This window comes from Panthera uncia, chromosome B1 (assembly GCF_023721935.1).
Source record: "Panthera uncia isolate 11264 chromosome B1, Puncia_PCG_1.0, whole genome shotgun sequence".
Classification (NCBI taxonomy): Eukaryota; Metazoa; Chordata; class Mammalia; order Carnivora; family Felidae; genus Panthera; species Panthera uncia.
This window is the reverse complement of record NC_064811.1, coordinates 20722129-20734820: the sequence shown is the minus strand read 5'-3', so window position 1 is coordinate 20734820 and position 12692 is coordinate 20722129. Positions and strand designations below refer to the sequence as shown.

The window sequence follows — 12692 nt, the reverse complement described above, 5'->3', positions numbered from 1 at the left end:
GCTTTCAAGGACTACAGGGCATCGAAGAAAACCCAGACACCCAGGCTGGTCTTCCTCTCTAACCTTAGCTTTCACTGTTTGCCTCCCACTCACTCCTACTGTTGCCTGTTCCCCAAAGGGGCCATGCTTATTTCCACCACAGGGCCTTTGCACTTACCGTGACCTCTGCCAAAAATACTGTTCTTCCTGCCTAGAAGAAGCCACTCTCCCCAGATCTTCCCAGGCTTCCTCCTCCTTGTCTTCCAGGTCTCAGATCGTGTCCTCTCTCTCGGGAGGTCTTTCCTGACCACTTCATCTAAATCAGCACCCCCAATCCATTCCTCTCCATTACATCTTCTGGCTTTACTCCCTTCATGGTGCTTAACACTATCTGAAAGGATCTTGTTCATTCCTTGCTCATGTGTTCAGAAAGTGCCTGGCAGATGGTTGACTCAACGAGTATGTGCCGAATGAATGGACCACCGAATAAATGAATGAATGGAAAACCTTCCTTACTTTTTTTGTACTAAGGATCCAGAAACCTATATCTAAAAACACTCCTCTCCTTTCGGTTAACAAGGGCAGAGATGGCAAGAAATAACACTGTGGTTGGTAACAACAGCCATGGGACAGTTATATCTACACACATTGCCGGGCATGGTTCCAAAGCTAAAAAGGCACTAATTGCTTTTATATAAGGAGGTAAAAACACAGTCTCTCCGTGTCCTTTAGTCCCAACGACGCTCTGCATTATCGTATCTGTTACTGTGTTAATTGTTCCTGTCTCACACAGCCAGTCCGGGCTTTATTCTGCATACGTCTGGGTTGGTGACAGGTTCCTGCACAGAGGAGAGAGGTGCCGGGGAAGCGTGTGTGTTTGTGTGTGTGTGTGTCTGTGCAAGTGTGTCCGTGTGTGCACAAGGGTGTGTGAGAGCAGTGACACTCTGGGAAGGGTTAACTCACAGTCAGGCTATCTGTGCTCGGGGCCCCAAGACTGGCCCGGGAACGGGAACGGGAGGGGTGGGCTCGGAAGGTGGAGCTGGCTTGGCTCACAAGAGCTGCCTTTTCCAAGACAGGAGTGCAGATGCTCGCCCAGCTGGACCGAGCGTGGTGAGCACACGTCGCCTTCAGGAATGGCTGGAAAAGCCCGCACCTGGAGACCCCTCCCTCCCTGTCCCTCCACGGCAGGTCGCATTTGGTCTCTCCGGTCATCAGAGGAATGAGCAATTCCCCGGCTCGCGGCACTTGGAGAACAGCAGGCAAGGATGGATGTGGTCGACAGCCTTCTCCTGAATGGGAGCAACATCACCCCTCCCTGTGAGCTGGGAATCGAAAATGAGACGCTCTTCTGCTTGGATCAGCCCCATTCTTCCAAAGGTAGGTGTCGGACCCTGTTATTTTCATTCGGAAAACGATTGAGCTCAGGGAGAAATCAGCAAAGGCGAGGCTGAGAGAGAAAATGTAACAAAGTCCTCGGGAGACAAGGCTGGGGAAAGTCGTGCGTTCACAAGTTTGGATAACGCATCAAGAAGCAGAACTGAGTCAAATACCCTTACGGTTCCCCAGGGGAGAGTTGCGTTGGAGGTATAGGACTCGGGGGTGGGGGTGTGGGGGGCAAATCCAAGGAAGGAGGAGCTGAAGTGTAATAAGAAAGAGGCACAAGGGGCGAAGCTGGAACTTACCAGCATCACAGAAAAGGTGCTCTGGCAGTCCAGCTGTCACCTTTGCTTGGGCGGGGGGGGGGGGGGGGGAATCCGGCGTGAAAAAGTGATGAAAGTAAAATAACGCTTAGCAGCTAGGAAAGGAAGCAATCACCATGCACTGGGGAAGCTTTGTTCCGAAGAAAAAGTGGTTCCCGGAGAGATTCTTTAACAAAACCAACATTTTAGAAGCCACTGAATCCCTGTGGGCTCCTCACTTGGTTTCTGCAAAACGTTGTCAAGTACAGGAATAGTCGGGTTCAAGGAGGTGCACCCTTGCAAGAAAAAAAAAATCTGCAAGAAATCACCGTTGGTGTCGTGGGCTATGGATTTAACATTCTGCTCCCATAACCTCCGCCCGCCCCTCTGTCTCGTCCCTGTTGCTCCGTGCAGAGTGGCAGCTGGCTGTGCAGATCCTCCTGTATTCCTTGATATTCCTGCTCAGCGTGCTGGGAAACACCCTGGTCATCACGGTGCTGATTCGGAACAAGAGGATGAGAACTGTCACCAACATCTTTCTGCTCTCCCTGGCCGTCAGCGACCTCATGCTCTGCCTCTTCTGCATGCCGTTCAACCTCATCCCCAACCTGCTCAAGGATTTCATCTTCGGGAGTGCTGTTTGCAAGACTACCACCTACTTCATGGGTGAGTTGCTGCCGGTGACTATTTCTGGAGCTCGCCCCAGACCCCACTGGGCCCCAGACCTTCCCAACCGTCGCCCCCACCGCCCCCACCGCTCCCCGACAGCCTCAGCAGAGGAGTCCTGCTGAGTGCAAAAAAAACCCCAAAACACCTGGCTGTGTGGGGCTGAGCGCAGAGGTGCAGGCACTGGCTTTCAGGCAGATCCGTCCTCGTGCGTGCCCAGGACTCAGTCCCCAGTCGTACGTTTCAGGGGTCAGTTTCTCAGGGTGGGATAAGTTGTTAAGAAACCACAGAAGAGGTGGGGTTTGCTTGCTTCGGCTAGAGAGAAAGAGGCACTCGTGAGGCTCAGTCCCTTCCTGGAAGCCGTTGGTCGTATTCCAGAGCGCTGCCCCAACCCGAGGCACAGTTTTCGGGGTGGTGGTTGGAGGGCGGGGGGTGGAGGGTTCTTTCTACTGTTGCTCCTGCCTTCCCAGGGAACAGGGGCTACTGTGAACACCAGTTTCTTTCCGGCTCTAGATTCCTGTGTCGGGACTTACTTCCCAGCCTGGTCCCCCAGGGGCTGGGACCATCTCAGGCAGAGAGGGAGAGAGGCCTCTGGCACTAAATGAGGAGTTGATTTTGCTCCCAGAGCCTGTGGGTCGTTAAGCTCACCCTGACTGGCTGGGATAGGCAGCTCTCTGCCTTTGCCAATCAAAATGATGCCGATGACAAAGAAAAATCACAAGGGCTGATGTTTTTGAGCACTTTCTATGCACCAGATGTTGTACTAAGTGCTTTTTTACTCCCACGATCCTATCTCCCGACCACCCTGTGAAATCTAAGATGCTTATTCTTCCCCGCCTCACCGAGGGAACAGAAGCACAGAGAGGTTAATAATGTGCCCAGGGACACACAGGTGGTAAAGCACAGAGCAGAGATTTGAACCTAGATCGGTAGCCGCCACCGTGGTGCGTGAGTACTCTGACTCAGTTTGCCAGCTGCCGTGGCTCTCTTGAGGCCGAACAAAGATGTCTCTCCGTCCCCTGTCTCCCTGTCTGCCAGACTGTCGTGTTCCTACCCAGTCTGAGGACTAGTTGAGGGGAGGAGGAGGCCGAGAAGTGAGGGAGGGTCGTTTTTTGTTCTGACCTAAGCCTTGCAAAATGTGCGGAGCTGAGCTGAGCAGAACTGGGCCAGGGCAGTAATGACCAGAAAGCTTTCAAAGCCTTTATTTCTCCCAATTGACGAAGCGGGATCTAACCCTGACCGAACGATGATGAATTACTGATCTGTGTGTCACGGACAAACAACCAAGAAAGTGTCAGTCCTTGTCCAAGAACTCTGAAAAGAAAAACGGACTTTCCAGTGAAAGGGATCATTATGAAACAATGAAGCGGTAATAATTACTAGCATCTCGTGGCTTTCCAGGCTTTCAGCTTTCCAGGCCCATCCATATGTATCTTAACGATAATATGATTTAAGACTCTTAACCAGGGTCTGTGAAAGGAGATTTAAAACAAGCGCTCGTGTGATTGCGCAGTATAGTGAATGTGCTAAATGCCACAGACGTGCCTGCTTGAAAATGGTTATGTGAATTTCACCCCCCCCAAAATGTTTTTAAAAATAGCTAAAATGGAAAGCACGATAATTCGGAAAGTGTTTGCAACATCGTAATGGTTGTGTTGGATTTCTAGATCTGGTGATTTCTATTCTTCCCTTGATTTTGTGTTCTCCTCAATACTATTCCTAACAGTTAACATTCATTAATCGCCTAAAATGCAGTCAAAAAAAAAAAAAAAAAAAGGGAGAAGAAAGAGAAAGAAAAGAAAAAGAGAAAGAGTGCTTGCCTGGTAGGAGGTTTATAATAACGGTGGGCTCATTATCCAGACCCTGACTCCGGGGACTTTGGAACTACACTCTATAGCCTAAATGTCATCAATTCCTTGGGGTGATGTCCAGGAAAACACAGTAGTCCCATCTCAGAACATGAGTTTTCATTTAATGGCTTTTGGGTTGCAGATTCCTTCAAGTCTCTAAGGAACCCTGGAGGTAGTCCCCCCCCCAAAAAGGATATTTTTATTTATAGTTGCAGAGAATTTATTTATATCCCTAAAAGGCCCAGGCTAAGAGTCTGTTCTCCCAAACTTAGATTAATTCTAAGGTTTAAGAAATCATGGTAACGATAATCAGAAAAATTGACAGAATCCATGGATGAATCATGAAAGGGAATTTTAAGGGGAGAGGACATGATAATAAGTATACACACACAAAATACAAAAATTAAAGACAATTAAGGGTTTTTTTGACTCTGCCTAAGAACATTTTAAAGAAGGTGTTTTGGTGTCTTTCTCACTGATGACGCATGCTCCTTCTGCAAAATACAGGAAAGCAAAACAGAACGGGAAGGGAAGCTCTCGTCCTCCCACACGCAGCAACCCTTAGTTACGGTGTGGAATCTCCCCCTTGGTGTTTTTCCACTAGGTGTTTTTTCCACAAACTACTTCTTAAAGTTTATAACATTGCATTCTTAAAAACCGTCTGTGCTAGAAATTTTCAGAAAGTTGTAATGCCTCCAGCTCAGACCCCAGTGACCTTTCAGGGTCACAGTCCTTACAAATCTGGGTTATTAGGTCAACCTAACCTCAGGTTATGCTCAAAATTAGAGCTTTTCTGTGGCTGAGTCCAACACCTCTTCTGTGGGATAGGAACATAGTCCTTCCCCGTGGTTATTAATTAGCCTAAGCAGGAGGGAGGTTGTAATCAAAGTTCAATGAACTTACCTAAAATTCGGAAAGAAGATGTATTTGTAAGTAGATTTCTTTAACTGCCTTAAATCCTTTTTGAAACAAAACTGAGAATAAGTGATTTTTAAAAATATATACATACATTTGAGTCTGCACATACTCAGTGCTGTCCCTTGATATGAAACCCGTGCGGAGCAGATAACGTGCAAATAAACTCTGGATTTCAGCGCCATCGTAACTGACTTCTTTGTTCCTTTCCCAGGCACTTCGGTGAGCGTATCCACCTTTAATCTGGTGGCCATATCTCTGGAAAGATACGGTGCAATCTGCAAACCCTTACAGTCCCGGGTCTGGCAGACAAAATCGCATGCTTTGAAGGTGATCGCCACTACCTGGTGCCTCTCCTTTACCATCATGACTCCGTACCCAATTTATAGCAACCTGGTGCCTTTTACCAAAAATAACAACCAGACCGCAAACATGTGCCGCTTCCTACTGCCGAATGATATGATGCAGCAGTCCTGGTAAGGCGGTGTGGTGTTTGTGTGACACAACTCGTTAGAGCTCGCGGTTTTAATAAAAACCGGAATGTGTCGTCCAGGGTGGCTGGGGGATCAGTTTCCTGGAGACCCGGAGAAGGATTATTCTAACTTCCTTTTAGGATGCTAGTGATACCAAACACCTAGCGTTCTGTTTTAAATGCCATGCATATATTAATTTAATTCATCCTCTCAAAACCCTATAGGGTAGGTACTATTCTTTTTTTTTTTTTTAATTTTTTTTTTTAACGTTTATTTATTTTTGAGACAGAGAGAGACAGAGCATGAACAGGGGAGGGGCAGAGAGAGAGGGAGACACAGAATCGGAAACAGGCTCCAGGCTCTGAGCTGTCAGCACAGAGCCCGATGCGGGGCTCGAACTCACGGACCGTGAGATCATGACCTGAGCCGAAGTCGGACGCTTAACCGACCGAGCCACCCGGGTGCCCCAAGGGTAGGTACTATTCTTGTCCCTATGGGCATGGAGACATGGAGAGGTGAAGTGAGTCATTCAAGGTCACAAAACTAGAAGATACAGAGCCTCTCTGCTTACCCGCTCTGCACAATGCCTCTGGATGGTCTGGGGGGGGGTGGGGGGGCGGAGTTGGCTAGAGGATTGGGAGGGCTATGATTTTCTTTTCTTTTCTAAGTTTTTAATTTTAAACTTTTTAAATGTTTATTTATTTATTTTTGAGAGAGAGAATGCGCATGCGCCAGGGCAAGCCAGGAGGAACAGAGAGAGAGGGAGACACAGAATCCGAAGCAGGCACCAGGCCCTCAGCGCAGAGCCCGATGCTGCGTGGCTCAAACTCATGAACTGTGAGAACATGACCTGAGCCGAAGTCAGACGCTTAACCGAGTGAGCCACCCATGATTTTTAAAACCTGAAGTTAAGGGTGCCTGGGTGGCTCAGTCGGTTAAGCGGGCGACTTCGGCTCAGGTCATGATCTCACAATCCGTGAGTTCGAGCCCCGCTTCGGGCTCTGTGCTGACAGCTCAGAGCCCGGAGCCTGCTTCGGATTCTGTGTCTCCCTCTCTCTCTGCCCCTCCCGTTCATGCTCTGTCTCTCTCTGTCTCAAAAATAAATAAACGTTAAAAAAAAATTATTAAAAAAATAAATAAATGAAACCTGAAGTTAAAGCAGAGAATGACTCCCAAATCCCATGTGGTTTTTTTTAGAGCTGCTGTTATGGTGCTTGAACAGAACACCTCACTAGAAATAAACAGGCGAGGGGCACCTGGGTGGCTCGGTTGAGTGTCCAACTTTGGCTCCAGTCATGATCTCGTTGTTCCCGAGTTTGAGTCCTGTGTGGAGCTCTGTTGTGACAGCTCAGAGCCGGGAGCCTGCTTTAGATTCGGTCTCTCTCTCTCTCTCTTCCCCTCCTCAACTCATGCTCTGTCTCTCTCTCTCTCTCAAAAATAAACATTAAAAAAAAAGAAACAGGCGAGATTCTAATATCTCCTTCTTTGCTTCCTAGCTGACTGACATTGGACAAGTTCAAGTAACCTCTCTGAGGTTCAGGTTCCTTATGTATACAAGGATTTAATAATATAAAATTTTTTTTTTATCTACCTCATTGGGTGACTGTAAGATTCGAATGAGAGTATATGTGTAAAATGTCATAAAATATCTTAAAAGTCTCACAAATGCAGGGTATTACATTTACTAATACCAAGCATGTTTTAGAATCAGGGAACCCGATATCCAAAACTGGCTCAAAACTGAGATAACCTGTGCTTTCTCTGCCTTCCTTTTTTCATTTCACCCAAGTAACACATGCGCGCACACACACACACACACACACAAAGAATTACGTTGCAATGAGAGAAACATTTCCAAGACTTGAAAAGGAGTCTTATCAAAACACGTCCAATTGAAATGAGAAATGGCCCAGCCACCGTGAGCATCTAATTTTATGGCCTAATCGTGTAACCTTACACATGCCAGAGTGCAAAAAAATGATTTAGGGGCCAGACTCATAAAGGAGGCTATGGTGCTTCAGGAATCAAACATGTTTACAGAGAGCATAGCTCTGCCCCACCAGGCACTAGAATAAGTGTGTTCCCAGGCCAGGCATCAGAAACCTCCCAAATACTGTATTTTGCAAAACCTAAGAGGTTTTTCCATCATTCCTACCTATGCATTTAATGATTCTGCTGTTACGGGGAGCTTGCATGACTTCAGCTCAGGTCATGATCTCATGGTTCGTGAGTTCAAGACCCTCGCTGGGCTCTGTGCTAACAGCACGGAGCACCGAGCCTGCTTTGTATTCTGTATCTCTCTCTCTCTCTCTCTCTGCCTCTCCCCCACTCACATTCTGTCTGTCTCTCTCAAAAATAAATAAACATGTTTTTAATTTAATAAAAAAATTTTAAAGAATTGATTCTGTTGTGATAAAGTCAACGAATAGTCTATTGTGATGCTTAAGAGCACAGGTTCTAGAATCACATTACTTGGGTTCAAATTCCACCTTTGCCACTAGCTGCGTGACTTTGGACAAATTATTTAATCTCTATACACCTCAGTTTCCTCACCTAAGGTATTATGAAAACAGTACCTACCTCATACATTCTTATGGGAGTTAAATCTAATTATATATACATATATATGTATATATGTACACATATGTGTGCATATATACATATATACATGTACATATGTGTACATATATACATGTATACATGTATATATGTATACACATATATACACATATGTATATGTATATGTAACTTATGTAATATTATATACATTATATACATATATGCATATACATATATGTGCGTGTATATACGTATATACACATATACGTATATACGTATATACACATATACACATATATGTATATACACATATACACATATGTGTATATACGTATATACACATATACACATATGTGTATATACGTATATACATATATACACATATGTGTATATGTAATGTATGTAATATTATATACATAACACTTAGCTTAGTGTGTAGCATGGTTAAGTCCTCCATAAATGTAAGCTCTTGTCAATGTTTATTGGTATTTTTGGTAATAGCTACATTGAGATCGTTCACATACTCTTTGTCGTTGTTAAGTTCTTCTTGGTTTTGCCTGAAGGCTTGTTTCAGGCACAGAATTACACCAACCCTTTCCAACTTAACTAGTCCTTCGTAAAAGACTTTATCTGAAAAAAAGGAAAGACGTAAACAACTTTGAATGACTGAACCACCAGACATGGAATTTCTAAGGCGATTAAATACTAGTAATTAATGTGTTTGCTCAGATCAGTTAAAATGGAGATGAACCCTATTTATCCCATCTGAGTTTGAAATACTGAAGTTGATGGTTATTGAATTTCTTTTTATTTTATTAGGCACACGTTCCTGTTACTCATCCTCTTTCTTATTCCTGGAATCGTGATGATGGTGGCCTATGGATTAATCTCTCTGGAACTTTACCAAGGAATAAAATTTGATGCTATCCAGAAGAAGTCTGCTAGGGGTAACTATCTTTTAGCTGTACATTTACGCCAAAATATCACAAAAGCGTGTTGCTCGTAGCATAGATACACCGAGGGTGTATGTTGGCGATTTTTGAAAGTATTCTTAGGGGACTCTGTGTCATGAGGCACAGTCAATGAGACCTAGTGTCCTTATTTCCTCATCTGTGAAATGGAGAAACTGACATAATACACACATACCTGATTATCAGCTGAGGGCCCGTGTGTCCCACACTCACTGCACTGTTATATTCAAATGGACCCCTTCAGCAACTGAAGTGGATTGTAATTCCCCCATCCTCTCTTCCCTTTCTTTTTTAGTTATTTATTTATTTATTGAGAGAGAGAGAGAGAGAGAGAGAGAGAGAGAGAACTAGCAGGGAAGGGGCAGAGAGAGAGGGAGAGAGAGAATCCCAGCCAGTCTCCACACTGTCAGTGCAGTACCTGAGGTGGGGCTTGATCTCACAAACTGAGATCATGACTTGAGCTGAAATCAAGAGTCCAACACTTAACTGACGGAGCCACCCAGGCGCCTCTCTCCTCCCTCTTTGTCACATTACAATTGCCACAAGGCCTCGCTTCCTCCCCACTCATTACAATCTGCTATCCACTAAAATGTATGCCGACACCCTTGTTGACATAACTTCTTGCCCTTCTCCCTCTACCCCTTCAGTCAACTCTTTGATCGTGTGTGTAACTTACGTGTCTCTATAGCTTCTTTGGTTTTTGTTGATTTCTGCTCATTATCCAGGTTTCTCAGTAAATGCACTGTGGAGGCTTCCCCAGCAGGCGAGACCCTTTCCCCTTAGAGTCTGGAGAAAGGGAGGAAAAAGTATGCAGATTCGTGCACTCATAATTTTTTTATCCTTACAATTGACATGCATGAAATATTATTTTGTGATTATATACTATGCATATAATAGATGATGTGTTATTGTATTACTTTTAAGTAGCTTTTCTTTCTTAAAAAAAAAAATGTTTATAGATTTTTTGAGAGAGAGAGAGAGACAGAGAGGCAGAACACGAGCAGGGGAGGGGCAGAGAGAGAGGGAGACACAGAATCCCAAGCAGACTCCAGACTCCGAGCTGTCAGCACAGAGCCGGAGGCAGGGCTTGACTTCATGAGCCAGGAGATCATGACCTGAGCGGAAGTCGGACACTTAGCCACCTGAGCCACCCGGGTGCCCCTAAGTAGCTTTTCGTTTGAAGGAAAGGACTACTATGGATGGCTACTTACCCTCACCGTGAGGGCCCAAGGGTGCCTGCCCAGCTCTTCCGTTCAAGTCTGCTTTGAGCCCCTTGATGGAGGGGGCGGGGCTCCCGCGCCCTCTGTCCCGCGTGACCCATCCCCAAAAGTAAGTGATGTCGCTTGCCCCCCCCCCCCCCCAGAAAGGAAACCGAGCAGCAGCAGCAGCGGCAGGTACGAGGACAGCGACGGCTGTTACCTGCAGAAGCCCAGGCCCCGCACCCGGCTGGAGCTGCAGCAGCTGTCCAGCAGCGGGGGCGGCAGCAGAGTCAACCGCGTCAGGAGCAGCAGCTCGGCGGCCAACCTAATGGCCAAGAAGCGGGTGATTCGCATGCTCATGGTCATCGTGGTCCTCTTCTTCTTGTGCTGGATGCCCATCTTCAGCGCCAACGCCTGGCGGGCCTATGACACGGCCTCAGCCGAGCGCCGCCTCTCCGGGACCCCCATTTCCTTCATCCTCCTGCTGTCCTACACCTCGTCCTGCGTCAACCCCATCATCTACTGCTTCATGAACAAACGGTTCCGCCTCGGCTTCATGGCCACCTTCCCCTGCTGCCCCAACCCTGGTCCCCCAGGGGTGAGAGGGGAGGTGGGAGAGGAGGAGGAAGGCAGGACCACGGGGGCCTCCCTGTCCAGGTATTCCTACAGCCACATGAGCGCCTCTGCCCCGCCCCCGTGAGCTGTCCCCAGCGCCAGTGCCTCCGCAGGAAGGGGTGGAGGGGGGAGATGACAAGGAGGGTTCCATTTCCAGTGGGAATTGTTCACTGTCTGCTTTTCATCCTTCATCCGGGGTCCAGGGGAAGTCGACGGAGGCTGGGGCCCACATTCGGTTTCTGGGCAACTGGAGGCAGGAAATGTTCAGTGAACATTCAGTGAACATCAGAAAAACCTCAACAGGCCGGTAACAGGAGTCCAGCAAGGCTCGTGTTACAAATGCAACTGCCAAACACACGTTCAAAATGGCGATGCGGACCCTACTTAAGCTCTAGAAGTTTCCAGAACATCCAAGGTGAGCGAGCTCTCACTCCCCATAGGGACACACTTCTATGCTCTGCCTCATCTGCCCACGCAGGACTGTGGAGGCTGCTGTTCTCCCCCCGGAGAGTCTACGGCTCACATACTGTACCCAACCGTCTCACCACCATCACAAAAGGTAACATGAAACAGAGACTCTTCTGGCCAACAGCCTGGCTCTTTCTTTTTGAGGTTGGTGAAGGACATTCAGAGACACAACCTTACGCTATCACTGTCATCAAAACAGCAAACGGATTGTTGTCTAAAAGGTGGAATTTGGAATTTATGTCTCTAAAAAAGAAAAGGGGTGTGTGGCAAATAGCTGGATGGAGTGCTATCCTCCCATAGTGAATATTTAAGAGCCAGAAGGTACATAGACATTTTTTTTGCTACTTTAATGGCCTGTATTATATTGAACCCCGTGGCTTCTTTGCCTCAGCTTGATTTCCCATATTCATCTGGCATTTCCTCCCTTCCAGAAAGACTCCAGGTACAAAGGTGAGTTGTGACCGATGTGTTCCTGTCCAAGGGAGGAAACAGAAACATGTATAGTCAGTCCCAGAATAAACACTGGCATGCTTGGACTCCATTCTCAAATAGCTTTGCGTGTCAAAGCTGTCTGTGCCATCAAATACAATCTGTGCATTTGTTAATAATTGTATTAATTTTATGTATAAGTATAAAGCAAACATATAAGTATGCTCTTCACATAGAAGTATATTCTTTGGTGTTTAAAATAAGAAAAAACGAGTAGGAATGGATGTTGGAATTCAGTCATTATTATCATTCTGCATTCCTGCACAACAGCTGGTTTCATGTGAACTTTTCTGTGCAAAATTAGGATTGAAACCTCTCTCCTCTAATTTAGAAATCTCAATTAAAATGAGACATGAGCTATAAATTTAGATAGCGGTAAGTGCATTTCTAGAATAGAACCTATCAATCTAGTCCGCAAGCACTTCTTTTTCATTCTTTCTTTCTTTTTCAGGGTAACATTGTCTTGACTGTTTAAATATATTGACACAGACATTTTTGACAGAAACAACTGTACATATCAGTGTAGGAATGAAAAAGAAAGAAGAAAGGAAGAAGGGAAGGAAAGAAAGAAGGAAGGAAAGAAGGAAGAAAGGAAAGAAGGGAAAGAAGGAAGGAAGGAAGAAGGGAAAGAAGAAAGGAAAGAAAGAGAAAAAGGAAAGGAGGGAGGAAGGAAGAAGGAAAGGAAGGAAAGAAGGAAGAAGGGAAAGAAGGAAGGAAGGAAGAAAGAAGGGAAAGAAGAAAAAGAAAGAAGGAAGGAAAGAAAGAGAAAAAGGAAGGGAGGGAGGAAGGAAGGAAAGAAAGAAGGAAGGAAAGAAGGAAGGAAGGAAGG

At 46.0% G+C, this 12692-nt stretch overlaps 1 protein-coding gene and 1 long non-coding RNA gene across 2 annotated transcripts; one reads left to right on the top strand and one right to left on the bottom strand.

The window, feature by feature from the left end:
• The first annotated feature begins 465 nt into the window (after positions 1–465).
• Positions 466–12231, top strand: CCKAR (cholecystokinin A receptor). Its single transcript, XM_049631889.1, has 5 exons — positions 466–1356; positions 2073–2324; positions 5304–5565; positions 8941–9068; positions 10456–12231. The coding sequence occupies exons 1-5, from the start codon at positions 1245–1247 to the stop codon at positions 10989–10991; spliced, it is 1290 nt and encodes a 429-aa protein (XP_049487846.1). The 5' UTR covers positions 466–1244; the 3' UTR covers positions 10992–12231.
• On the bottom strand, positions 8590–10408 carry LOC125923558 (uncharacterized). Its single transcript, XR_007458087.1, has 3 exons — positions 10304–10408; positions 9769–9878; positions 8590–8751 (listed from the first exon to the last, which is right to left on the bottom strand). It is a non-coding gene; the product is annotated as an uncharacterized LOC125923558 (long non-coding RNA).
• Positions 12232–12692: the final 461 nt, after the last annotated feature.